The 25,580-nt window shown below is 38.0% G+C and overlaps 1 protein-coding gene across 4 annotated transcripts in view; it reads right to left on the bottom strand.

Moving 5' to 3' along the window:
- Positions 1-25,580, bottom strand: part of CPLANE1 (ciliogenesis and planar polarity effector complex subunit 1) — a 104,342-nt gene that overhangs the window by 20,221 nt on the left and 58,541 nt on the right. The window contains exons 38-47 of one of the 4 annotated variants that reach the window (XM_060400259.1): positions 24,603-24,707; positions 23,527-23,592; positions 22,450-22,559; positions 21,930-22,125; positions 21,561-21,665; positions 18,830-19,083; positions 14,400-14,487; positions 5,299-5,418; positions 1,319-1,349; positions 679-810 (exon numbers count right to left, since the gene is read on the bottom strand). In XM_060400259.1, coding sequence (XP_060256242.1) covers positions 679-810; positions 1,319-1,349; positions 5,299-5,418; positions 14,400-14,487; positions 18,830-19,083; positions 21,561-21,665; positions 21,930-22,125; positions 22,450-22,559; positions 23,527-23,592; positions 24,603-24,707 — 1,207 coding nt within the window. Of the gene's footprint in view, positions 1-678; positions 811-1,318; positions 1,350-5,298; positions 5,422-14,399; positions 14,488-18,829; positions 19,084-21,560; positions 21,711-21,929; positions 22,126-22,449; positions 22,560-23,526; positions 23,593-24,602; positions 24,708-25,580 lie in introns of all 4 variants that reach the window. The other 3 variants (XM_060400260.1, XM_012097032.4, XM_042233853.2) reach the window with 3 other exon arrangements.

The raw sequence follows: 25,580 nt of genomic DNA, 5'->3' as shown, positions 1-25,580 counted from the left end.
AAGAAAAAAGGTGGTGTGAGACAGCAATTCGGGGCTGACTCGAAACATGCAGCATGGGAAGAAGACAACATCCTAACATGAAGAGGGGTTATGGATAGAGACAATGTGGTTTTATACTAGACACCTGCTTTCCTTCTGGAGTCTGGACTCTTGGGATGTGCCAGGCAGAGAGTACCCTAATCCAACCAACCTCCAATGAATCAATAAGCCAAAAGGTGTATGTATCCCAAAGAAGCATCAGTAGAAGAAGCAGCCTTTATTCTATCAAAAACCAGTTCATGGCCCAGGAAAGCCAACAAGGAAAAACTTTTTAACATAATGTTCCAAGAAAAGCTATTTAAAATGTATTCTAAAGGTTCATGTCTAGGGTAAAGTACTATGAACTAAATTATTAATTACTTTAAGAAGAAACAGGATTATATTTATGTTGTACTCAGAGCAATGAGACCTTCAGAAAACTCAGGATACAGATGCGCTGTATTAGTTACAGAAGTCAGTCTATGATTGTTGGAGGAAGGGGAGGAATGGCACAAAATCACAAAATCTATTAACAGAGGAAAAAAATCTATGTAAGCTTTGAATCTGTTTCCTAAAAAATCATCAAAAATGGTCATTTTTTCAAATACTCTTAAACACAAACATTTTAAACAGGTTAAAAATGAATTATTCAATGATTACCTGGAGATGCTCCTAGCCTGTTGCTCTGTTAGGCCGAGCTCTTCACTGGAAACTCCATCTTTCGTCATGAGGTCATTGATAATGTCCGCAATATCAGTCAGTTCACTCATCTGGAGTGGATCTACCAAAACACTTCATTCCCAAATGCAATATGAGAGATATAAATCAGTATCCACAACTTACTTATATTAAGCAAAAATGAGCGTTTAAAACTACACTCTCCAAGAGCATAAATGAAGACAAAAAATGATAAGCATATAACTAATTTCATTCTATTGCTTTAATCTCATTAACCCTCAGTGGAAAAGCCTAATCATCAGTAATTGACAACTTCATATATACTCTCAAAGGAGCAAATGTAAGGCCTAGAAGACAGCTTCTAATCTGTCCTGCCTATTGCAATTTAATACATATGTAGTAAAAGAAAATGCAGCAAAGACTCTACCTACTCTAAAACAGTAAGAGAGATACAACATAACAATCATCAGTGTCTTAAAAGATCCCATTCCCAATGGGAATTACATTCCTTTAATCCACAAAAAATATATAGTGTAAAGCTGACATATATATGAACAACAAAATTTCCAGAACATATGATTTATACCTAACTGCAAGTAAAACTATGAATTAAGATAGTTACCTTTCAAATAATTCATCACTGTTATTCACACCTTAAAAAAAGAGAAACATTAGTATCAATTAAAATTTCAGGTCAGTTATTTTTTTCTCTTTTAAATTATTAGCCTGATCTAGAAATTATATGTCCAGAAACTGAAATATTTTTAAACCTCCATTTGGTGGTGAATAGTGTTCACATTTTAAGATGACTTGTCTATCCAGAGCACTCTGAACAATACATGTTAGGAGGTATAATCTACTTTGCTTCATACATGGTTTAGAATACTGGAGTGTGATTTACTAAAAAGAAAAGAAAACAAAAAAACTTTTGATGATCTGAAAGGAGTACTTTGTAGAAAACATCTAATTTAATCCCCAAAGCCTTTACATGGAAGAACATGACTCAAGGATGATTTTTAAATCTTGTCCAGTATTAATAACATGTCTTTAAAGTAAAACATAGCCTTTTCAGCTTTCTGTGTTTAACCCTCAGAGAACTGGGTTAACAGAGAGAAACTGTCCTGACATCTCTTCTCAAAAACATTTCCTGCATATTTTCTTATACTAAGATAAACCCACCTTGCCTCTTTGACTGAGACATCCCCATGTTTTTAATATTAAATAATTTTGCTTTCTTAAGCACATTTTTTGTGTTTTAATCCTCACATCAAGAATTTCACATTATCTTTGGTCTCTGAGTCTGGTCATTTGTGAGTTCTTCAATAATGGTGTAAGTATAGACTTGTTCATATAGTTGCTAAGTCATGTCTGACCCCAAGAACTGTAACTCGCCCAGGCTCCTCTGTCCATGGGATTTCCCAGGCCAGAATACTGGAGTGGGATGCCATTTCCTCCTCCTGGGAATCTTCCTGACCCAGGGATCAAGCGTGCATGTGGGCAGGCCGATTCTCTAGCACTGCAACAGCAGAGAAGCCCTAAGTATAGACTGATCAGATATAAAAGCTCTAAGAAATGAATCATTTTGATAAAGTGATTCCTTTTATCAAAAAGCAGAAAAGTGATATAGTCAAATAACAACTGTTAAAAGTAGTTACGTAGGAAGATTCTATCCTTCATTTTCAAACCATTTTTGGATTTTTTTCTTTGGGATGGCCTTTATAACTTACTAACACACACAACAGATCAGCTTCATTCCTTGACAGTCACAGTTCCTTTTTGAAAAAATGCCAAACAGTGACACTCAGCCTTATCATCGACTTCACTTATTAGGAATACCAATAGGTCTTAAAGTGCTCAAAAAAATTCAGTCTTCTTTCTTGACTTTCTGGTGGCCTGTGAAACTGTCAGCGATTCACTTTTTCTTGAAAGCCCCTTCACCAGAGGCTGCTCATCCGCTTCCCTCACTGGGTGGGGTGGGCTCCTCCTGCTCTCTGATGGATGACATTTCTTAGGCTGGTCCTAAGATTTTCCCATTTTCCATCTGTATTAACTATATAATTAGGGAAAAGGCTCTTCTGTTTTTTAAGCTTAAACCTCTCAGCAAGCTCTACTTGCTTATCAAAAGCTAGGTCCTAAATATGATATGAATATCACCTGAAATACTACATCTGGTTGAAGGTGCTCTAAGAGTTTGACATTAAGACCTGGTGATATCCTTGCTCTTAGTCTGACAATGCTAACCAGCCATTTGTGTTCTCATTTTCCACCCATGCCATCCACTTAGTCAGTGAGTATCAGTTCAGTTCAGTTGCTCAGTCATTTCCGACTCTTTGCGACCCCATGAATCGCAGCACACCAGGCTCCTAGTCCATCACCAACTCCCAGACTTTACCCAGACTCATGTCCATGGAGTCAGTGATGCCATCCAACCATCTCATCCTCTGTTATCCCCTTCTCCTCCTGCCCTCAATCTTTCCCAGCATCAGGGTCTTTTTCAATGAGTCAGCTCTTCACATCAGGTGGCAAAAGTATTGGAGTTTCAGCTTCAACATCAGTCCTTCCAATGAACACTCAGGACTGATCTCCTTTAGGATGGACTGGTTGGATTTCCTTGCAGTCGAAGGGACTCTCAAGAGTCTTCTCCAACACCACAGTTCAAAAGCATCAATTCTTCGGTGCTCAGCTTTCTTTATAGTCCAGCGCTCACATCCACACATGACCACTGGAAAAACCATAGCCTTGACTAGATGGACCTTTGTTGACAAAGTAATGTCTCAGTAATATGCTGTCTAAGTTGGTCATAACTTTCCTTCCAAGGATTAAGGGTCTTTTAATTTCATGGCTGCAATCACCATCTGCAGTGATCTTGGAGAAAATAAATTCTGCCACTGTTTCTACTGTTTCCCTATCTATTTGTCATGGAGTGATAGGACCAGAGCCCATGATCTTAGTTTTCTGAATGTTGAGCTTTAAGCCATCAGCTGCCTATTCAGAATGTCTAATTTCTTCTCCTTTCCCATAACACTGCCCAGACCCTCATCACTGCCCAGGTCACATTAATTTAAAAGTTCACTGACTGACCTAGACCTCCATCCTAGTCTTTTTCCAAACCTCTCCTGCTCAAAATCTGTCAGCGATTCCCAAGTACAAAATGTAGTTTAAACTTCTCAGATACAATCAGAATCCACTAAGGCCTCTTTAACTTCATTTCTCAATTCTCCCTTCCATAAGAGGAAAGAGGAAAGATACTGGTGACCAAGAACCTATAGGAATCAAACAGATTCTCAGCTAAATGCTTTATATACAGTAATTAATCTTCATAACAACTCAGTGAATAAAAATGATTATCTTTATATGATGATGACTGAAATATGAACAGAATCTAGAAAGAGTTTAGAGAACAAATACAAAGGTTAAAAACAGCTTAATTATTTTTTATTTAAATAACAGCAATGCCATTTAAAAAATAGCATTTCTAATGGCTTATATAACTTTAATAATGGTAATAAAACATATTGCAAGCATTCAATAAAATCACCCTTATTGACCATAAGTATCTGAGGGCAAAGAAGGTATTTCAAGGCCACCATTAGAGTTCCAACTGTGATATGTAGTATGCCCTGCTATTATTATGACACAAAACATCACTTACGACTAAGGAATGGCATTTTGAACTGTCAGCTCTGAAAGAAATAGAAGGAACAATGGCCCTGAATTTCTCTAAGCCTCAATATTCTCAACTATAAAATGGGAGAATAATGGTAGCTAGATCACAGGTCAGGCTTACACCAGGGTCAACACACATAAAACAGCGATGTCTGGCATGTGGAAGAGGCCCAAAAAGTCAGTCATTATCTTGTTTCCAAATCAAAACTCTTAAAATTGACAGAGTTTTAATTCCTCAATTTTTATAAAAACCAAATAGTATAGTATTATAGTATAATATACCAGTGTAATACTATAATGTTTCAGTTGCTATGTATTTAACGGGGCTTCCCAGGTGGCGCTCGTGGTAAAGAACCCGTCTGCCAATGCAGGAGATGTAAGAGACTTGGGTTTGATCCCTGGGTCAGGAAGATCCCCTGGAGGAAGGCATGGCAACGACTCTAGTATGTTTGCCTGGAGAATCCCATGGACAGAGGAGCCTGAACTACACAGAGATATAACACATCTGTGGAGAAGGCAGTGGCACCCCACTCCAGTACTCTCGCCTGGAAAACCCCATGGATGGAGGAGCCTGGTGGGCTGCAGTGCATGGGGTCGCTAAGAGTCAGACACAACTGAGCAACTTCACTTTCACTTTTCACTTTTATACACTGGAGAAGGAAATGGCAACCCACCCAGTGTTCTTGCCTGGAGAATCCCAGGGACGGGGGAGCCTGAATTACACAGAGACATGGTACATCTTGTAGTGTATCTTATGAAAGTGACACCATAACGTAGTTCTTCATGTAAATGGCACAATTTTTAACTTTCTTTTCCCTGAAACTTATGAATGTTGCAATGGCTTCACAAATCCTTCACAACTGTATTCCCAGTAAAGTAAGTACTCTTCAGTAACAGTATCTTGGAAAATAAGAGTAAAGGAAAAAAAGTTAATACCAAGGGAAGTCACATTCTGGTCACTGGAAAGACTGACAGCTGAATGAGCTGAAGGAAGCACACAGGTTTTCTGACTAGGGTAAATTTCTGTTACTGAAATCTCTTCTTTGTCTCTCCGATCTTCTTCATTCATATAAGTCAGGAAGTGCATTAATCCAGAGTATATATTAAAATAAAAAGAAAATAATATTAATGGGAAAAAAATCACATGGAAAAGACATTATTCTGGTAACTTTCTTACTGCATAATAAAATAATATAGTATTTAAAGTTTAAACTGTCTCACAGTAAGAAAATTTATTATCTATTACTAAATTTATTATCAGCTTCAGAAAACACAACAGATGGAGCTGCAGTGAATAGGCCCATTACCTGTATAAAACACAGAAGAAATGGTGAACTTAAAAAAAGAATCATACACAACCAATCAAACTTGTAAATAAAATAAGTCTCCTGGTGTCATAAAATAAAAAGGAATTCTGGGCACTAAATGGACAATGCTGCTGGTATAGTCCAAGGAGGAACAGGAGATGTGTTTCCTGCAGACACAGTGAGAGGAATTGAGAATGCTGAAGGACAGTTCTGTCCATAAAGTGGGGATAAGAAAAATTCTGCCCCAGAGAAATAGCAAGCTTTTTTATCTCCCTGGGTAGTGGATGGGAAAAAAATAAAAGTTAACTGAGAAAAGACACCCACCCCTGTCTTGCTATACTACAGGCAGATGTGGGATCTGAATTTATACTATCTATGTGGTACAGCAACTCCAAACCAAAAAAGTGATTATAAAAACATGTCCCCATTTTTTTCTACTTCAGTAACAGCAAGAAGAAAATAACAAAATCATGCCAAAGAAAAACATACACAACGTAGCAGAACTACCTCCTTAATAAGCTCAGTATAAAAAAATCACAACTCACACAAAGGAATAAGCAGCCCAGAGAGTCAGTATATACATCTGACAATTGAAAATACGCACGCACGAAATAAGAATCTGGAAGGGCATAAAATATTACTAAAATGATCAAACTGATAAAATACGGTATAGAAACCACAGTAAAAGAAAAGGGCAGAGTACATCCAAAGAACAGATAGATCTGAAAAAGAAAGAAATCTTCTGGACATTAAGAATGTAGTCATCGAAATTAAAATCCTACAGCAAAGAAGACACAGCAGTAGAGAGAATGAGTAGATGAACAGAAAGAGTTCCGAGGAAATGTCCTGGAGCACATCATTGAGAGAGAAAAGGGAGAACCTGAGGGGTGGTTAAGAGGCAGGGGATAGACTGAGAAGTTCCAGCACACCTCTAACAAGTGCTTTAGCAAAAGCACTACTCCAAAAGAAACCAGATAAAACCTCCCAGTGTTAAAACTGCAAATTAACAAACCATTCCCGGTCCCATATAGAATAAATAAAAAGAATTATACACCTAGACACACCGTTTCAAAATGCAAAATAAACCAAAAAGATGAAGACTATAAAAGTGATCAGAGATAAAAGAACAGCAATTAGACATCACATAAGTATTATACACTCAGCAATTAGAAATGTCAATGGAAAATGGAATAATATCTTAAAAGACTGAGGGAAAATAAGCAGCAACCTAGAATTCTGATCTCAGCTATAAGCCATTACTCACAAACTGCAGTAAAATTACAACTATTTTGAAAGACTGGGAGAACTGGCTACTGACAGACTCTAGTCGAAAGAACTAATAAAGGAAGGAGGAAAGAAACAGTCCTCAATGAAGTGGCTGCAAGGAGCAACTCCGGGCAATAACCGCACAAAAGAGAAAATGCCAGACCTGGGGAATAATGACAAGTATTATTTGATGAAACTCATGTTTTTGTCTAATATACTTATTTTTTACATATGTACATCATTCAGTTTACAATTTCTTTGAAAAAAAGAAGCAACTGAGGGGAAATAAACTGGCAAACATGCTGATAAATTCAGATTAGTACAGACATATAAAGATAAAAGACAAAGGAGACTAAGTGGACAGGTTAAAAACAAGGTACAGATCTAAACTATTAGAAACAACATCAGAGAAGATGTGAAGAGGCACATGTGTATGTGTGCAGAGTCACGTGCAAATCTTTGCAAACCCATGGACTGCAGCACGCCAGCTCCTCTGTCCAAGAAATTTTCCAGGCAGCAATACCACCTGGGTTGGCATTTCCTCCTCCAGGGGATCTTCCTGACCAAGGACTGAACCTGCATCCCAGTGTCCCCTGTATTAGCAGGCGGATTCTTTACCACTGAGGCCCTGGGAATACCAGTGCTAAAAGCCCTAACATAAGACCTTATGTTGCTTGTGAGGTAAATATATTCATCTCAACACTCAATTCTGAATGTTGAAAATTTAAGAATATGCTCTAAGGGAATAAAAATAGAATGTATAATTTCTGAACACATAGAGGGGGAAAGAGTGGATACAGAAAACTCAATCCAATTGAAGGAAAGAAAAACAGGACAAAAAGTAAACAAAAGACAGAGTAAATAGGAAGCACAAAATAAGATAACAGAAGTGAGCACAAATGTATCAATAATCACAATAAATAGCTGCCTGTATCTTATGATTAAAACACAAACTACGTAATTATTTTAAGAATGAAATCTAGAGATATTTGCTGAACACATCTCTAACAGTCACTCATCTTTAAAGTGAGGGGATGGCTAATGACAGGAAATAAAGGGAACAGAGGAACGTGTAAATGACACCACAGAGACGCAATTAACAAAATGCAGACCCTGAAAAATACTTCAGGACAAACCACCAAGTTTCTGCAACAAATAAACTAGAAGGGGAAGAAGAGAGAGAAAAAGACAAACCCAGAAATTAAAAGAGAATTATAAGCTATCAACCAAATGCCATGTATGGACCTTATCTGGACCAACTAGATGAAATAAACTATTTTTTAAAATGAGCCAACTGGCAATAGTTGAACACTTATTAGGTACATGACAATACCAAGACTTTTTTAAGAAAAGAGGTGATAACATTATTATTTTTAAAATAGACCTTGTCTTTTAGAGAATGTTAAAATATTTATGGATAAAACTGTGTTGTCTGGAATTTGCTTTCAAATAATTCAGGAAAAGATAAAAAGAGTGGGTGGGATATATAAAACAGGATTGGCCATGAGTTGATACTTGTAAAAGGTGATTGTTGGGTACGTGAAGGTTAATTATACTATTTTGTCTTGTACTGAAATATGCCTGAAACTTACCATTAAAATTTTAGTAAAAAAATATTTAAAAAAAAGATATACCAGGCAAAAGAAAACAGAAATGGACAAATTAAACAAAACTGACTTTGAGTCTAAACAACATTATTGGGAATAAAGACAGTCACTGCCTAATGATATTTCACTCAGTCCTGTCCAACTCTTAGCAACTTCATGGACTGCAGCATGCCAGGCTTCCCTGTCCATCACCAACTCCTGGAACTTACTCAAACTCATGTCCATCGAGTCGGTGATACCATCCAACCATCTCATCCTTGTCCCCTTCTCCTCCTGACCTCAATCCTTCCCAGCATTAGGGTCTCTTCCAATGAGTCAACTCTTCCCATGAGGTGGCCAAAGTATTTGAGTTTCAGCTTCAACATCAGTTCTTCCAAAGAACACCCAGGACTGATCTCCTTTGAGATGGACTGGTTGGATGTTCTTGCATTCCAAGGGACTCTCAAGAGTCTTCTCCAACACCACAGTTCAAAAGCATCAATTTTTTGGCACTCAGCTTTCTTCACCATCCAACTCTCACATCCATACATGACCACTGGAAAACCATAGCCTTGACTAGACGGACCTTTGCAAGTGTCTTTTAATTTCCTGGCTGCATTCACCATCTGCAGTGATTTCGGAGCCCCCAAATATAAAGTCTCTCACTGTTTCCATTGTTTCCTCATCAGTTTCCCATGAAGTGATGGGACCAGATGCCATGATCTCAGTTTTCTGAATGTTGAGTTTCAAGCCAACTTTTCGGAATGGGTGAATTTAACTCAGATGACCATTATATCTACTACTGTGGGCAAGAATCCCTTAGAAGAAATGGAGTAGCCATCATAGTCAACAAAAGAGTCCAAACTGCAGTACTTGGATGCAATCTCAAAAACAACAGAATGATCTCTGTTCATTTCCAAGGCAAACCATTCAATATCACAGCAATCCAAGTCTATGCCCTGACCAGTAATGCTGAAGAAGCTGAAGTTGAATGGTTCTATGAAGACCTAAAAGACCTTCTAGAACTAATACCAAAAAAGATGTTCTTTTCATTATAGGGAACTGGAATGCAAAAGTAGGAAGTCAAAACATACCTGCAGAATCAGGCAAATCTGGCCTTGGAGTACAAAACGAAGCAGGTCAAAGCTAACAGAGTTTTGCCAAGAGAACACACTGGTCATAGCAAACACACTCTTCCAACAACAAAAGGGAAGACTCTACACATGGACATCACCAGATGGTCAATACTAAAATCAGATCGATAATATTCTTTGCAGTCAAATATGGAGAAGCTCTATACAGTCGGCAAAAACAAGACCGGGAGCTGACTGTGGCTCAGATCATGAACTCCTTATTGCCAAATTCAGACTTAAATGGAAGAAAGTAGGGAAAACCACTAGACCATTCAGATATGACCTAAATCAAATCCCTTATGATTATACAATGAAAGTGACAAACAGATTCAAAGGATTAGATCTGATAGACAGAGTGCCTGAAGAACTATGGACGGAGGTTTGTGACATTGTACAGGAAGCAGTGATCAAGACCATCCCCAAGAAAAAGAAATGCAAAAAGGCAAAATGGTTGTCTGAGGAGGCCTTACAAATTGCCGAGAAAAGAAGAGAAGCTAAAGACAAAGGCGAAAAGGAAAGATAAATCCATTTGAATGCAGAGTTCCAAAGAATAGCAAGGAGAGATAAGAAAGCCTTCCTCAGTGATCAATGCAAAGAAATAGAGGAAAACAATAGAATGGGAAAGACTAAAGATCTCTTCAAGAAAATTAGAGGTACCCAGGGAATATTTCATGTAAAGATGGGCTCGATAAAGAACAGAAATGGTATGGACCTAACAGAAGCAGACGATATTAAGAAGAGGTGGCAAGAATACACAGAGAACTGTACAAAAAAGATCATGACCCAGATAACCACGATGGTGTGATCATTCGTCTAGAGCCAGACATCCTGGAATGCAATGTCAAGTGGGCCTTAGGAACATCACTACAAACGAAGCTAGTAGAGGTGATGGAATTCCAGTTGAGCTATTTCAAATCCTAAAAGGTGATGCTGTGAAGGTGCCACACTCAGTATGCCAGCAAATTTGGAAAACTCAGCAATGCCCACAGGACTGGAAAAGGTCAGTTTTCATTCCAATCCCAAAGAAAGCCAATGCCAAAGTATGTTCAAACTACCACACAATTGCACTCATCTCACGTGCTAGCAAAGTAATGCTCAAACTTCTCCAAGCCAGGCTTCAAAAGTACTTGAACCGTGAACTTCCAGATGTCCAAGCTGGTTTTAGAAAAGGCAGAGGAACCAGAGATCAAATTGCCAACATCCACTGGATCATCGAAAAAGCAAGACAGTTCCAGAAAAACATCTACTTGTACTTCATTGACTATGCCAGAGCCTTTGACTGTGTGGATCACAACACACTGGAAAATTCTTAAAGAGATGGGAATACCAGACCACCTGACCTGCCTCCTGAGAAATCTGTACGCAGGTCAAGAAGCTACAGTTAGAACTAGACATGAAACAGCAGACTGGTTCCAAATTGGGAAAGGAGTACCTCAAGGCTGTATACTTATTGATAAAACAGATAAAATTCAAAAAAAGTAATCATCATTAACTATATTCATTTAACATAGCCTAAACTACTTAAGATATACCTATAGCCTGAACCACATAATATATACCCAATTGAATGCAGAGTTCCAAAGAATAGCAAGGAAAGATAAGAAAGCCTTTTTAAGTGAACAAGGTAAAGAAATAATAGAAAACAACTCAACGGGAAAAACTAGATATCTCTTCAAGAAAACTGGAGATATCAAGGGAACATTTCATGCAAGGATGGTCATGATAAAGGACAGAAATTCTAAGGACCTAACAGAAGCAGCAGAGATTAAGAAGAGGTGCATAGAATACACAGAAGAACTGTACAAAAAAGGTCTTAATGACGTGAATTACCACAATGATATGGTCACTCACCTAGAGCCAGACATCCTGGAGTGTGAAGTTAAATGAACCTTAGGAAGCATTAGTACAAACAAAACTAGTGGAGGTGATGGAATTCCAGCTGAGATATTTCAAATCTTAAATGCTGATATTGTTAAAGCAATGTACTCAATATGTCAACAAATTTGGAAAAGCCAGCAGTGGCCACAGGACTGAAAAAGGTCAGGTTTTATCCCAATCCCAAAGAATGTCCCAACTACCAAACAGTTGCACTCATCTCACATACTAGCAAGGCAATTCTCAAAATCGTTCAAGCTAGGCTTCAACAGGACATGAACTGAGAACTTCCAGATGTTCTCAGCTGGATTTAGAAAAGGCAGAGGAACCGGAGATTGAATTGCCAATGTTCACTGGATTATATAAAAAGTAAGGGAATTCCAGGAAAATATCTATTTCTGCTTCATTGACTACACTAAAGTCTTTGACTGTGCGGATCACAACAAACTGTGGAAAACTCTTAAAGAGATGGGAATACTAGACTACCTTATCTATCTCCTGAGAAACCTGTATGCAGGTCAAGAAGCAACAGTTAGAACTGTACATGGAACAACAGACTGGTTCCAAATCGGGAAAGGAGTATATCAAGGCTGTATATTGTCACCCTGCTTATTTAACTTATATGCAGAATGCATCATGTGAAATGCCAGGCTGGATGAAGCACAAGCTGGGATCAATATTGCTGGGAGAAATATCAATAACCTCAGATATGCAGATAATATCACCCTTATGGCAGAAAGCAAAGAAGAACTTAAAGAGCCTCTTGATGAAACTGAAAGAGGAGAGTGAAAAAGTTGGCTTAAAACTCAACATTCAGAAAACTAAGATCATTGCAACTGGTCCCATCAACTCATGGCAAATAGATGGAGAAACAATGGAAACAGTGACAGCCTTTATTTTGGGGGGCTCCAAAATTACTGCAGATGGTGACTGCAGCCATGAAATTAAAAGATGATTGCTCCTTGGAAGAAAAGCTATGAGAAAGCTAGACAGTATTAAAAAGCAGAGACATCACTTTGCTGACAAATTTCTGCATAGTCAAAGCAATCGCTTTTCCAGCAGTCGTGTATGGATGTGAAAGTTGGACCATATAAGAAGGCTGAATGCCAAAGAATTGACTCTTTTGACTATGGTGCTGGACAAGACTCTTTGGGAGTCCCTTTGAAAGCAAGGAGATCAAACCAGTCAATCCTAAATGAAATCAACCCTGAATATTCATTGAAAAGACTAATGCTGAAGGTGAAGCTCTGAGAGTTTGGCCACCTGATGTGAAGAGACGACTCGTTAGAAAACACCCTGATACTAGGAAAGATTGAGGGCAGGAGAAGAGGGTGATGACAAAGGATGAGATGGTTAGCATAATCAACTCAACAGACATGAGTCTGAGCTAACTCTGCGTGACAGAGAAGGACAGGGATGCCTGGCACGCTGCAGTCCAAAGAGTCGGACATGAGCTGGTGACTGAACAACAACAAAAAAACAAGTACATAAAGAGACATTTAACAGAATTACAAAGAGAAATAAACAATTCCAAACCATTTCAGGTCATTTTTAATGTGCCCTTCTCAACAGTATAATTTAGAAGTTTGACTATGATATATGTGTATATGACCACACACATACATCTCCTACATAAACAGAAAATGCTCACTCTTTTCAAATAAACAGAATATTTACAAAAACTGACTATATATCCTAAGCCTCAAGGGAAATTTTAACAAATATCTAAGAGTGATATTCATTGGAAGGACTGATGCTGAAGCTGAGGCTTCAATACATTGGCCACCTGATGCGAAGAACTGACTCACTGGAAAAAAACCCTGACCGTGGCAAAGACTGAAGGCAAGAGAAGGGGATGCCAGAGGATGAGATGGTTGGATGGCACCACTGACTCAATGGACACGTGTTTGAGCAAGCTCTGGGAGCTGGTGATGGACAGGGAAGCCTGGTGTGCTGCAGTCCATGGGGTTGCAAAGAGTCGGACATGACTGAGCAACTAAGCTGAACTGAAGAATGATATTATCATACACCCATCTAATCACAATACAATGAAAATGGAAATAAATTACAAAATTATAGCCCAAGCCCCATAATATTTGGAAGCGAAAAAGTCTTCTTATGAGCTGAAGAATAAATCTCAATATAAATTGAATACCACCAAAAGATATAACAGCAGCACCCTTATCTGGCTCCTTGAAGAAACATGTTCAGCCTCAAATGCATTTATTAGAAAAAAACAAAGTATGTAGCTAGGTAAAATCCCACAAAGTAAGCCTCCAAGAGCAGAAGAAATAATAAAGCTAGAGTAGAAATTTCTGAAAAAGAACATTAAGAAACAATAAAGAGAATCAGTAAACCAAACCCTGTTTTCTGGCAAAATGCATTAAACTGCTGACTAGACAAAATGAAAAAAAGAATACAGATATTAACAATCATAGGTATAGTAGACATTTTAAAAAATATCCAAATTCTCATTCTTAAAATAAGAAATGCAAAAGCTTAATCACTTCACCGTTGCCAGGCCACTGAACCTGAACTTCAGGTTCTGGCTCCTCTGATGACCGTGGACAGACCACCACCTCAGCACAAGATCTGTGTGATTCTCAGTGGTTATGCAGCCAGTGGTGCGGAGTCACAGAACTGAGGTCCAGCCCACCCTGCCTCATTCTGGTGCAAAGGTCAGAGGGGGTCACAGCATCAGCTTCTCAGGAAATAAACTGGCGTGAGGTGGGGGCCAATTATGTTATCACAAAACTAATCCTCATCTAAAAATAAGGGGACTGATGGCTTCAGCTCACGTAAGACTATTTCTGGCACACACACATCCTTCCCAAGAAAGGCTTCAGTCCCACCCCAGATCCCTCACAAACCTTCTTCAGAAATGCTAATGGTTTTTGAAGGGAATGTTTTTTCAGATTCAGGGCCAGAAGACAGTTCAATGGGACCCACAGGTTCAACCTATAGAAAAACATACACCACAAAATAACGGTTACAAATTTCATAGTTTGATTATTTCAAAATACCATTAATAATTTTACATAGGTTTTTCATATTTGCATTGAAAGAATGCAAATACGAAAGATGAAAGAAGAGGACTGAATCTAATATGAGTTAAATGGTGAGGTTTTTTAAAGAGGAGTAAATTTTTACTTATTTTGTATCTTAACCAATTTAACCTTTTAAGAAGCTCAGGAAAACTGCATCACAAATTTTAAAATGGGGAGGAAGGTTAACTTCCATCAAGACAAAACTTTCCCTTTTATTTACACAGTTCACCTTTATTCTACTGATTTTTTAATTGAAGCATAATTGACTTACAATGTTCTATTAGCTTCAGATGCATACTACAGTAATTCAATATTTTTAGACACTACTCACCATACAAAGCTACACAACATCATTCATTATTCTCACTGTGCTATACAGTATACCACTGACTTACTTTTATAATTAGTAATTTGTACCTCTTAATCCCCTTCACCTATTTCACCTGTCTCCCGCCCACCTCTCTTCTGGCAACCACTGATTTGTTCTCTGTGTAAATGAGCCTGTTTCTGTTTTGTGTTTCAGATAGTCTCTTCAGCAAAAAGTGTTGGGAAAACTACTGCTAAGTCGCTTCCGTCGTGTCCGACTCTGTGTGACCCCACAGATGGCAGCCCACCAGGCTCCCCTGTCCCTGGGATTCTCCAGGCAACTGGAGTTGGTTGCCATTTCCTTCTCCAATGCAGGCAAGTGAAAAGTGAAAGTGAAGTTGCTCAGTCGTGTCTGACCCTCAGCGACCCCATGGACTACAGCCTTCCAGGCTACTCCGTCCATGGGATTTTCCATGCAAGAGTATTGGAGTGGGTTGCCACTGCCTTCTCTGTGGGAAAACTAGACAGCTCCATTTAAAAGAAGGAAACTAGACCATTTTCTTACACCATACACAAAATAAAGTCAAAACTATCTGTTGCTGTTCTCCAGTTACTAAGTTGTGTCCGACTCTGCAACCCCGTGGGTGGCAGCACACCAGGCTTCCCTGTTCTTCACCATCTCCTAGAATCTGCTCAAACTCATGTCCATTGAGTTGGTGACACCATCCAAACATCAGATAAAGACTTAAATGTAAGACCAGAAACTGTAAAACTCCTAGAAGAAAACTTAGGCAATAGGCTCTCTGACACTGGTCTCAGCAATGTATTTTTGGATCTGTCTCCTCAGGCAAGTGTAACAACAGCAAAAATAAACAGAGACTGCAACAAACCAGAAAGTTTTTGCACAGTCAAGGAAACCAACAACAAAACCAAAAGGCAAGCTACAGACTGGGAGAGAATATTTGCAAATACTCTCTCTGATGAGGGAGTAATATTTAAAATATTAACAGAACTCATACAGCTAAATATAAAAAAAAAACCAATTTAAAATTGGGCACAGGACATGAACAGACATTTTTTCCAAAGATAACATACAAATAGCCAGTGGGCATATGAAAAGATGGTCAACATCACAAATCATCTAGGAAATGCAAATCAAAACCATGATGAGCTATCATATGCCGGACAGATTGGCTATTATCAAAAAGACAAACAAGTATGTGGAGAAAAGGGAACCCTTGAGCACCACTGGTGGGAAGTCAACTGGTGCAGCCACTATGGAAAACAGTATGGAAGTTCCTTAAAAAAATAAAAACAGACAATAAAAACATAAAGAATCCAGAAATTCCAATTTTGGATATTTATTTGAAGAAATCAAAATCTTTCATTTTAAAGATGAGGAATGAGGGCCAGAGAGATGCAGAGACTCTCAAATCCAGCACATGGACTTGAACCCATACTTTTAAGGCACCTGGTTGGGGTGTTCACAGTGCCCCTCAGCTTCTTCCAGGCCTATGGGCCATTTCTTAAACTAAAATGAGCAAGTAAAAAAATCTCTGTATTTATGTGTGCATAGAATAGGATAAGAACATTTTAAACCAATATGCCAAACCTTTCATTTAAATCAGTTCTATTTCCTTCAAAGTAGTCGCCTCGGAAGACTATATGCTTATTGAGTTTGATCAACCAATTTCAGAATTCTTTGTCTGAAATTTCCTCCCAAGCTTGGGTGACAATTATTAATAACTATTCCACTATTATTATATGAATGTGATTTTATTTCTGTCTGAATATAAAAATGAGAGCACAAAAACCACCATCAAATAAACGTTTATCAGATGTCTGCCATGCACCAAGTAAAAGACAAATTCTTACCTTCCAGTGTGGAAAGGCTGGGGCCAAGAGGGGACCAGTATCAGAATTTAGGGGAACCTTTAAAACACCCAAGAGTGTGACCTATGCCCTGCTCCTGGAGAGGCCACCTCCCCCATCCGTCTCTTTCCCCGCCCCACCTGGTCAACAGGGCTGGCATATTTACACAGTCACAAGAAGCCTTGTACCTGTGTGTCCTGACAGCACCCTGTTCACATGTATTTTTGGTGCACACATCTATCTTAGATTCTAAGTTCCTTGAGAGTAGGGACCATGCCTTATTTACTTTCCTATTCCCAGAACTTAGCACAGTGCCCAGCACGTGGTAAAAGCTTGATAAATGTTTGTTAAAGGAATGCATTTGATAAATCTTGATGTTTTAAGGATGCTTGTACATAAAGCGTGCATACCACTTTGTTCTTGGTTTGTAAATTAACGTATTCTCTCCTGTACCTCTTGAGCCTTGAACTTTGACTTCTGCAGCAATAAAGCAGCATTTCTATGACACACACAAGGTCATTTTTAAGAAAAAGAATGCACAGAGTTGTTACATTTTAAGTGCTGCATTCAGAAGACACAGTTACTCAGAATTCTCTAGTTTGAATAAATTCTTGCAAAGTGTATTTTAGTGTGACAATTTATTATGGCACATCAGCACGATTTCTGTTTAGATAATACACCACTACATTCTGTTAATCATTAGGTGTGACTGATTTCTTTTACAGTTATTAAAAACTCTCAAATTTCTAAATCTACAGAATAAAACTTTTTAAAATAAAAAAAAAAAAAAAAAAAAGGAATGAATGACTCACCAGATCTGGTGAGTGTGAACAAGCCAGGATCAAGACTAGACTGAGGTGGAAGTAACATACCTGGCTTTACATAAACTAGAAGAGAAGGGAATTTTGAAAGTGATTCCTTGGAATATGGACTTCTAGGGACAATTTCAACACTCAACATTAATTTGGATGTAATAAATCTAAACCTGGATTAAAAACAAAAAGGAAAACAACCAACTAAACACCATAATGTCATTACTTGATAGTAATCCTGAAACTAATACAACATTGTAAATCAACTACAATGCAATAAAAATTTAAAAAACCAAAACAGCAATCCTACTTCATATATTATTTTCACTGTAGTTTCACATATATTAAATCTTAACTTTTTAATAATTGCTAAACCTTTGTTTTAAAGAAATGCCATAATCCTAATAAATATATCTTTTAAAATATCAACATTCTAGTAACCTGGAATATTTGTTAGGTATGTCACTGATGGAATTCTTTTTCTGCAAATTTTCATTTTCTGTAATTTGTATTTCCCAATATAAGGCTTTAATACATTCAAAATATTTTTACTATTTGTTAATCTTTATTTTATATAAATTTTATTTCCTAAAAAAAGATAGGGTATTTGTATAAAATAAGTCATAGAGACTTCTTTTCTATTTGTCTAACTACCATTATATACCATATACATAAACATTAATCTCTTTATGATGCATGCTTTTTAAAGATACAGAAAACTTCTAAGGACTACTAATCCCGTTCTATAAACTGTTTGAAAGAAACTGAGAATTCAAAATGTAAGGACAACAATGTCTGCAGAGTTATAAAAATCTTGCTGAAGAAAATGATACTCAGTTGAGAGCAGGATTTATCTAAAACCACTTTCTGGTTTTGTAATTCATGTATTTATTTTCCTGGTAGAAGTTGAGGGTTCAATTCTTAAAACCTTAATGCTTAAGTGGTTCTCCACGGGGAGTGATTTTGCCCCTCAGAGGACATTTGTCAATGCCTAGAGACATTTTTGGTTATTAAGGCTAAAGGGAATGCTACTGACAGCTAGTGGGTTAAGACTAGGGATGCTACTAAAATCCTACAATGCATGGGATAGATGTCCACAACAGAGAATTACCTGGCCCAAATGTCAATAATGCTGAAGGCTGAGAAACCTTAGCTTTTGAAACCCTTTCTCATTATTTTGAAAAATCAAGAGTCTAAAATTATATCACACTACAAATCTAGTAAGTAGGCTAACAAACAAATAAACAAGTAAAGACAGTCTACCTTCATACAGTGTCGGTCTAGCACTGTGTGTCTGGGGTAATTGTGCTCTATGTTTTCAGCGAGGTTCTGTATTGCTAAGAGCTGTTCATCAATTTTCTGAAGTTTTGCCATGAGATGCTCCAGCCGGCGAGCTGCAGGGCTTGGCGCACGGTGAGCGGTGGGGACTTCCTGTAGCACCTCCCACAGAAGATAGTCTTCTGTAGCATCTGACTTTGAGCTCAGTTCCTTGAAGCGAAAATCTGGCTTCGGAGTATCTATATATTATTAAAGGTAATATCAGAACTGACTACAATTAAGAAAGAAGTTGTAGTAGATGCCAATGATTTAATTTCTCGAAGACCTCACTTTAAGTCAACATAACATTCCCTTCTTCCAAACCAGTTTTAATATACTTAGAAATATCCTCAGCTTCTTGACATCTGAGATTAGTCTTTGTTGTGAGATAAGAATACATAACAGTGTTACCCCAAAGCACCATTACAATGAAATCTGAATGTTAATGTTACTTTTACCTTCTGCTACAAAAATACATTTCATCAAAAAGCAACCTTAAAGTCTTTATGACTTTTTAAAACTCTACCTGAAAACCAACATCATACAGTAAAAGCTAGGTCCAATGTAGGCCTTTACTGACTCTATGTGGGATCTCAGGCAAACATTAAGCCTCTCAAGACCAATATATATCAAAGTCAATGACTCTCTGTACTTTTGAACTCAGCTGATTCTTGTCCCTAATTTGAAACACTTCTTCTGGCCTCTGGGTCTTCTCCTCCCTATCTCACTCTCCCTTCTTAGTCATCATCTTGGACTTTTTTTCTGCAACCCACACTCCTTTCACCCTTCAGTATTTCCAGGGCACCAGTCTCAGATCATGGCTCTTCTCAACTCCACCCACCCTCTCTGGGTGAGGTCTCGGGCGCACTGCTGCCTTTCACATCCAAACAACTCTGTGAGCTCCAGTTCTAAATCTCTCTGTGTCCTGAACATCTTCTGCTCTTACTCTGGTTTTCAGTCACTAAGTCACGTCCGACTTTTTGCAAACCCATGGACTGCAGCACGCCAGGCTCCTCTGTTCTCCACTATATCCTAAAGTTTGCTCAAATCATGTCCACTGAGTTAGTGATGCTATCTAATCATCTCATCCTCTGTCATTCCCTTCTCCTCCTGCCTTCAGTCTTTCCCAGCATCAGGGTCTTTTCCAATGAGTCAGCTCTTCGCATCAGGTGGCCAAAGTACTGAAGCTTCAGGTTCAGCATCAGTCCTTCCAATGAATATTCAGGGTTGATTTCCTTTAGGATTGACTGTTGTGATCTCCTTGCAGTCCAAGGGACTCTCAAGAGTCTTCTCCAACACCACAGTTCAAAAGGATCACTCTTCAGCACTCAGCCTTCGTTATGGTTCAGCTCTCACATTCATACATGACTACTGGAAAAACCATAGCTCTGACTATCTGGACCTTTGTTGGCAAAGTGAAGTCTCTTATTTGGCAAAGTGATGTCATCTTATTCAGGCTGTCCCAAAGGCAGATCAAACTAAACTCACAGCTTCTGCCCTTCTACCCTCTTTCCTCCTGATTCCCCAGCTCAGGGAACAGCACTATCATTCACCTAGTTTCCCAAGCCAGCTGCCTGAAATGCATTCAAGGTTCTTCTCCTTACTTCAGTTCCAACATGACACCAAATACTGATGATCCCCTTGCCAATCATCTCCTCATTCCTACCACCACAGCTTAGCCAAAGCTTTCACAACCCAAGGACACCAAACAGTATGAAAGAAAGTGAAAGTAAAGTCGCTAAATCGTGTCCGGCTCTTTGCGACCCCATGGACTGTAGCCTACCCGGTTTCACTATCCATGGGATTTTCCAGGCAAGAGTACTGGAGTGGGGTGCCATTTCCTTCTCCAGGAGATCTTCCCAACCCAGGGATTGAAGCTGGGTCTCCCGCATTGTAGGCAGATGCTTTACCGTCTCAGCCACCAGGGAAATCCCAATCTCTAAATACTTCACTCCTCTCTAACCCAAATTCTACAAAGGCCCCAGAGAGATCTTTTAAAACATAAATCTGATATGGTTCCTTTTCCACCTGAAATCCTTCAGCATTTCTCTAATGCCTTCACCTTAAAAGTTCAAATGCCTTGGAATGAGAGACAATGGCATTGTTTCTCCTAGGCCTTCCTATCCAGCTCTTCTCTTGCTACTTCTTTAAAACAGAAAAACACCAAGCACACTGAACTTTCATTTTCTCAGACTTAGCATCTTGAGTCATCACAGGATCTATTCTATCTGTATGACCTATTCTATGCAGCTTTCTCTTGCTCAGTCCTACTGTTAAGATTCCATTTAGGTGTCTCTCCCCTACATAGCCTCAGTCCTTCCCAGAGATGGATCAGATGCTGTATTCCCCAATAGTCTCATCCTTATCACCATGATGGCACGTACCGTGCCGTCATGTACTATAGTCACCTCTTTACTTCTCCGCTTTCCTTTCCCCCATATGTGAGCCCACAGGCAGAGACCCTGGTGTTACTCTCTTCTTTGATCCCTACATGTTGCCCCTAACTTGGTGCTCAGTGAATGAAGAGATGGTCAGATGAGGCTTATGACGCCTGTCCTACTTGACTCCACAGAGATTTTGTGAAGATCATATTGTTCAACAAAACACCCTAAAAAATTCAAATGACTAAACAAATGTAAGTAATGATTATATTTCAGTCCCAGGGCAGGAAATTCACCTGTGTCCTGCTGTATGTCTGATGGCAGAGGTGAGATGACACAAGGCTCCTTCACTTCTGTACTGCCTGCTCTCCAGCTGCTTCCTCCCAGGCAGGATGGAGACACTTTTGCAGGTTTAAAAAATAAATCCACAGCGGAATAGGCAGATTCTACCACGAATATGAAAAGCATACAAAGACTGACTCTAAACTTATAAATAAAGTATTGAAAAGATTAGCAGAACATTTCTAAATGTGAATATAAACATCTAGAACTATAGTGGATTTGGAGGAGGAGAGCTAAGAGACAAGAGTAGGGATAACAATGCTATATTAAAGAAGTTTTCAAAAATGTTTTAAATTTATTTTAAAAGTAGGAAAAATTATTACCTTTACTCTTCAGATTGTCAAGAGTCGGGGGAATAGCATTAGTAACTGAAGCTGCCATGTAATGTAATTCTGCAGAAGATGGGACTTCTAGACAATCACTGTGTTGCTTGATATTATCTGAAGGCTCTTCCTTGACAGGTAATTCCTGTAGATCATCAGCTTCAATGTCAATCACATTTATGTAAGTGTGTCCAACCTGAGCCAAAACATATAAAATCAAAGAGGGTTACATTCCTTTTATTTACACGGCCATTTCACCCTATCCTTACCCAAAAAAGGCTTAATTCTCAAGGCTGTAAGAGCTTACATGAGCCTAACTTACGCAAAACTGCAAGAATTATGTGTTATAGTCTTAGTTTACAATATCTGGAGGCATAACATTTAAATATTAAACTAAATATTTTAACAAATCTACATAGGTGAGACTTTTTGACCTTATTTCATCTACACAACTGAATAATGCAGAGGACCGTGATAAATTTTAGCACAAAGGTATTATTAAAACTCTCAAATTTAGTACCGTATCAGATGCTGAAGGTGACAGAGGTTTCTCTGATGTTTCAGTGGGAAGTCTGAGATTTAGACATATATCTGGAGCCAAAAGTTGAGGAACATTCAAAGTTTCATGTTCTAAAAATCAAGATAGTAAAAAAAAATTCCTGTAAATAGTTCTACATCATTAACTTTGTAAGAACAAGTTAGCAACAAACAACATTAAAAGTATTTGTTGAAAATCTAAGTAGAAGTTTATTTGTATAAATAAAGAAAATTTTATTGTACTCTAGTGGCAAGATTATATTTAATCTAGACTAATTCATAATTGAATGCAGACTGACTACAGTTTTTCTCATATGAATGATTCATAAGAATAAGGAAATACCTAAGTCATACCAAGAAAATGCTATAATTTCCTTTTCCATTTCAGATATACTATGTCATTGTTGTTTAACATTTCAATAAAACCAGATTTTAGGAAATTAATCATAGCAAATTTTTTACTTTCAACACTGCTTCTTGTTTGTTTATTTGGTTAAACAGCTTTATTGAGACATAATTCACCTCCTTTAAAAATGTATAAGATATACACATGTATGAGTGTATATATATGTATGTATATATAAAAATGTATAACTCAAATGTATAAGTCAGTGGTTCTTAGTATACATAGAGACCGTAGCTAAATCATACCACTTAAAAAGTTTTATATCTTAATTTTATAGAAGTCATTAGCTTCTTATTCAAAACAATAAAGAACCCTATCACAATAGACCGCCAGTCTAACTGTGCTTTTTGTCCTGTGACTCTAATCTTATTTCCTAGCACCATAATTTTAATAGAACATTACTTTCAAGTTTCACAAGCAAAATCTAACTCACTGCAGTACCGAGTACCAAAAACTTGGTGCCAAGGCTTGAATTTAAACCACATGACAAACATAAAACTAGAAAAATGAAAACCATTTTCTCTCTATTAAATCAATTTTTGGTTTAACTGCTTTTTTATGAGGGGGGTGGTAACTCCCGTTTTAGCCATCATATAGACATAACCTTTAATTAGTCATGCTGTTCTCAGAAAAAAGAAAAGAAAGAAATCACACCTGATATGGAAGAAATGACTTGTTGATTTTTATGACATTCAGAAACAACTTGTTGAGAAGCAGCTTCTTGATATCAATGAGGAGATTTGTGACAAAAAGAGAAAACAAAAGGGACTTTACAACCACAGAAAAAATTAAATATACAAGCTTAGATTTCTTTATATATTGTGCATAAAAAGTGGTAGAAAACTAGACTGCCAGCTTAAGAATTTCATTTCTTAATTAATTTTAATTTTATTACTATTTATATTCTGGGCCTGATCATCTGGATGAATAACAAACTTTCAGCAAATAGCTGCTGACTTGAGGAGACAACAGAGCAGCGAAGTGCTTCCAGGCTTTCTCAAAGATCCACTCAAGAATGTTTCTCAAATGCACACTGAACATTTGTATCAAAAAAACACCTTACTGAAAAACAATCTTATACATGCTCAACCTTATTCAGAAAGAAATAAAAACTAAAATAACAGATGCTTTTTATTTTAATCAACTGGATTGGTAAAGGTAAAAGAGTTATTAGCTAAATCACAGTGATGACCGAAAGAGGGAAAAAAGGTTCTTTGCAAGAAGTTGTTCACGGGAGCACCATTTGTAGGAGAAAAACACTGGAGGCCGCCTAATACATTCATTCATTACATTAATGAAGAAGTTTCAAAATTCCAAACATGAGTTCCTTTAACATGTATTCCCTCTATTTCTGGTCACAGTTACATCTATTCTTCCCACACTAAACCCAGCCTAGTCCTCCTCTTCAAACTCAACTTTAGGCCTCTCAACCTTAGGCATGAAATTCTAGTAAAGTCAATTATGGCATAGAGAACCCAAACAAAAATACTATTTCTACTGATTTATGATGTAGTCCATGGCATTTTTAAACAAGTATCTATTTTAATTAAGTTATCATAAATTCAGTTTAAAATCTGTAAAGTATATACCAGGGTTAGGAACAAGAACCTGGGATGAGAAACTAACATAATTTCAAATTCCCCTTAAATTATTGTTTTGAAAAAAAAGTAGGCTATATTAAAGGTTAAAAATATATGAATTTTTAAAATTAAAGTAAAATAGAATTTTACCTGGGTCTGTATTTGTACTTGCATCCTGACATTCTTTAGCTTTCTTTTTCACAGAGGCCATGAAATGCAGTCCAGCAGAAGTATTAACATCATCTTGGAGCTTTTCTTAAATATAACAACAAAACATTGGATACAAGCATTGAGAAGCCAATATATCACCAGGAGCCAAGAAACAGAGTACCTACTTCAAGGGAGGTGAGGTATGTGGTGTCAAGATGTTATCAAAATGGACTTTCTGAGTGAAGGGGTATCTAAGTTGACCCTCACAGACAGTTCAACGGAATCAAAATCAAAACTGTCGACTGTATGCCCAGGCTAGAAACCTATTATTCTGCCTGATGAAGATCCAGTAGAAGTTGTTAGGCAGGGAAATGATAAGGTGAGACTGTTGCTGCTGCCACGCTTCAGTCGTGTCTGACTCTGTGTGACCCCAGAGACAGCAGCCCACTAGACTCCTCTGTCCCTGGGATTCTCCAAGCAAGAATACTGGAGTGGGCTGCCATTTCCTTCTCCATATGGTGAGACTAGTGTTCTAGAAAAACCACCCCAGCCAGTGTGTGAAAAATAAATTCGAGTGGATAAAATTAAAGAAAGGCAATCAGATTAGGTGAGGCTGCTGCAGCAGTTCAAATACACATCCAATAATGGTGAGGAATAAAAGGGAGGGGATGAATTTAGGAATTATAAAGAAAGGAAAAAAGAAAGAAAGAACTGCCTACTGACTGGATAAGATGGGGAGGGGAAAGCAGAATTCAGAACAGCGTGTGTTTCGGGGTTTAGTCGGCAGTGACACAGATGGAGACAGAGATCACAGGAGGAAGAACCAGCTGGTGGGGGAGGGATAATGAATTCAGACTTGTAATTTCTACCCTGGAGGGAAAGATCAACAGGAAGCAGAATCAAAGTCCGAACACTATTACGGGAGTTTGGGTTTAGAGGTGGATTTTTCTGGGACATCACCCAGGGAGTCTGAGTAGA

The sequence above is a fragment of the Ovis aries genome, chromosome 16, assembly GCF_016772045.2.
Source record: "Ovis aries strain OAR_USU_Benz2616 breed Rambouillet chromosome 16, ARS-UI_Ramb_v3.0, whole genome shotgun sequence".
In the NCBI taxonomy this organism is placed as follows: domain Eukaryota; kingdom Metazoa; phylum Chordata; class Mammalia; order Artiodactyla; family Bovidae; genus Ovis; species Ovis aries.
Note: the sequence above shows the minus strand (reverse complement) of the source record. Positions and strands in the feature narration are given on the sequence as shown.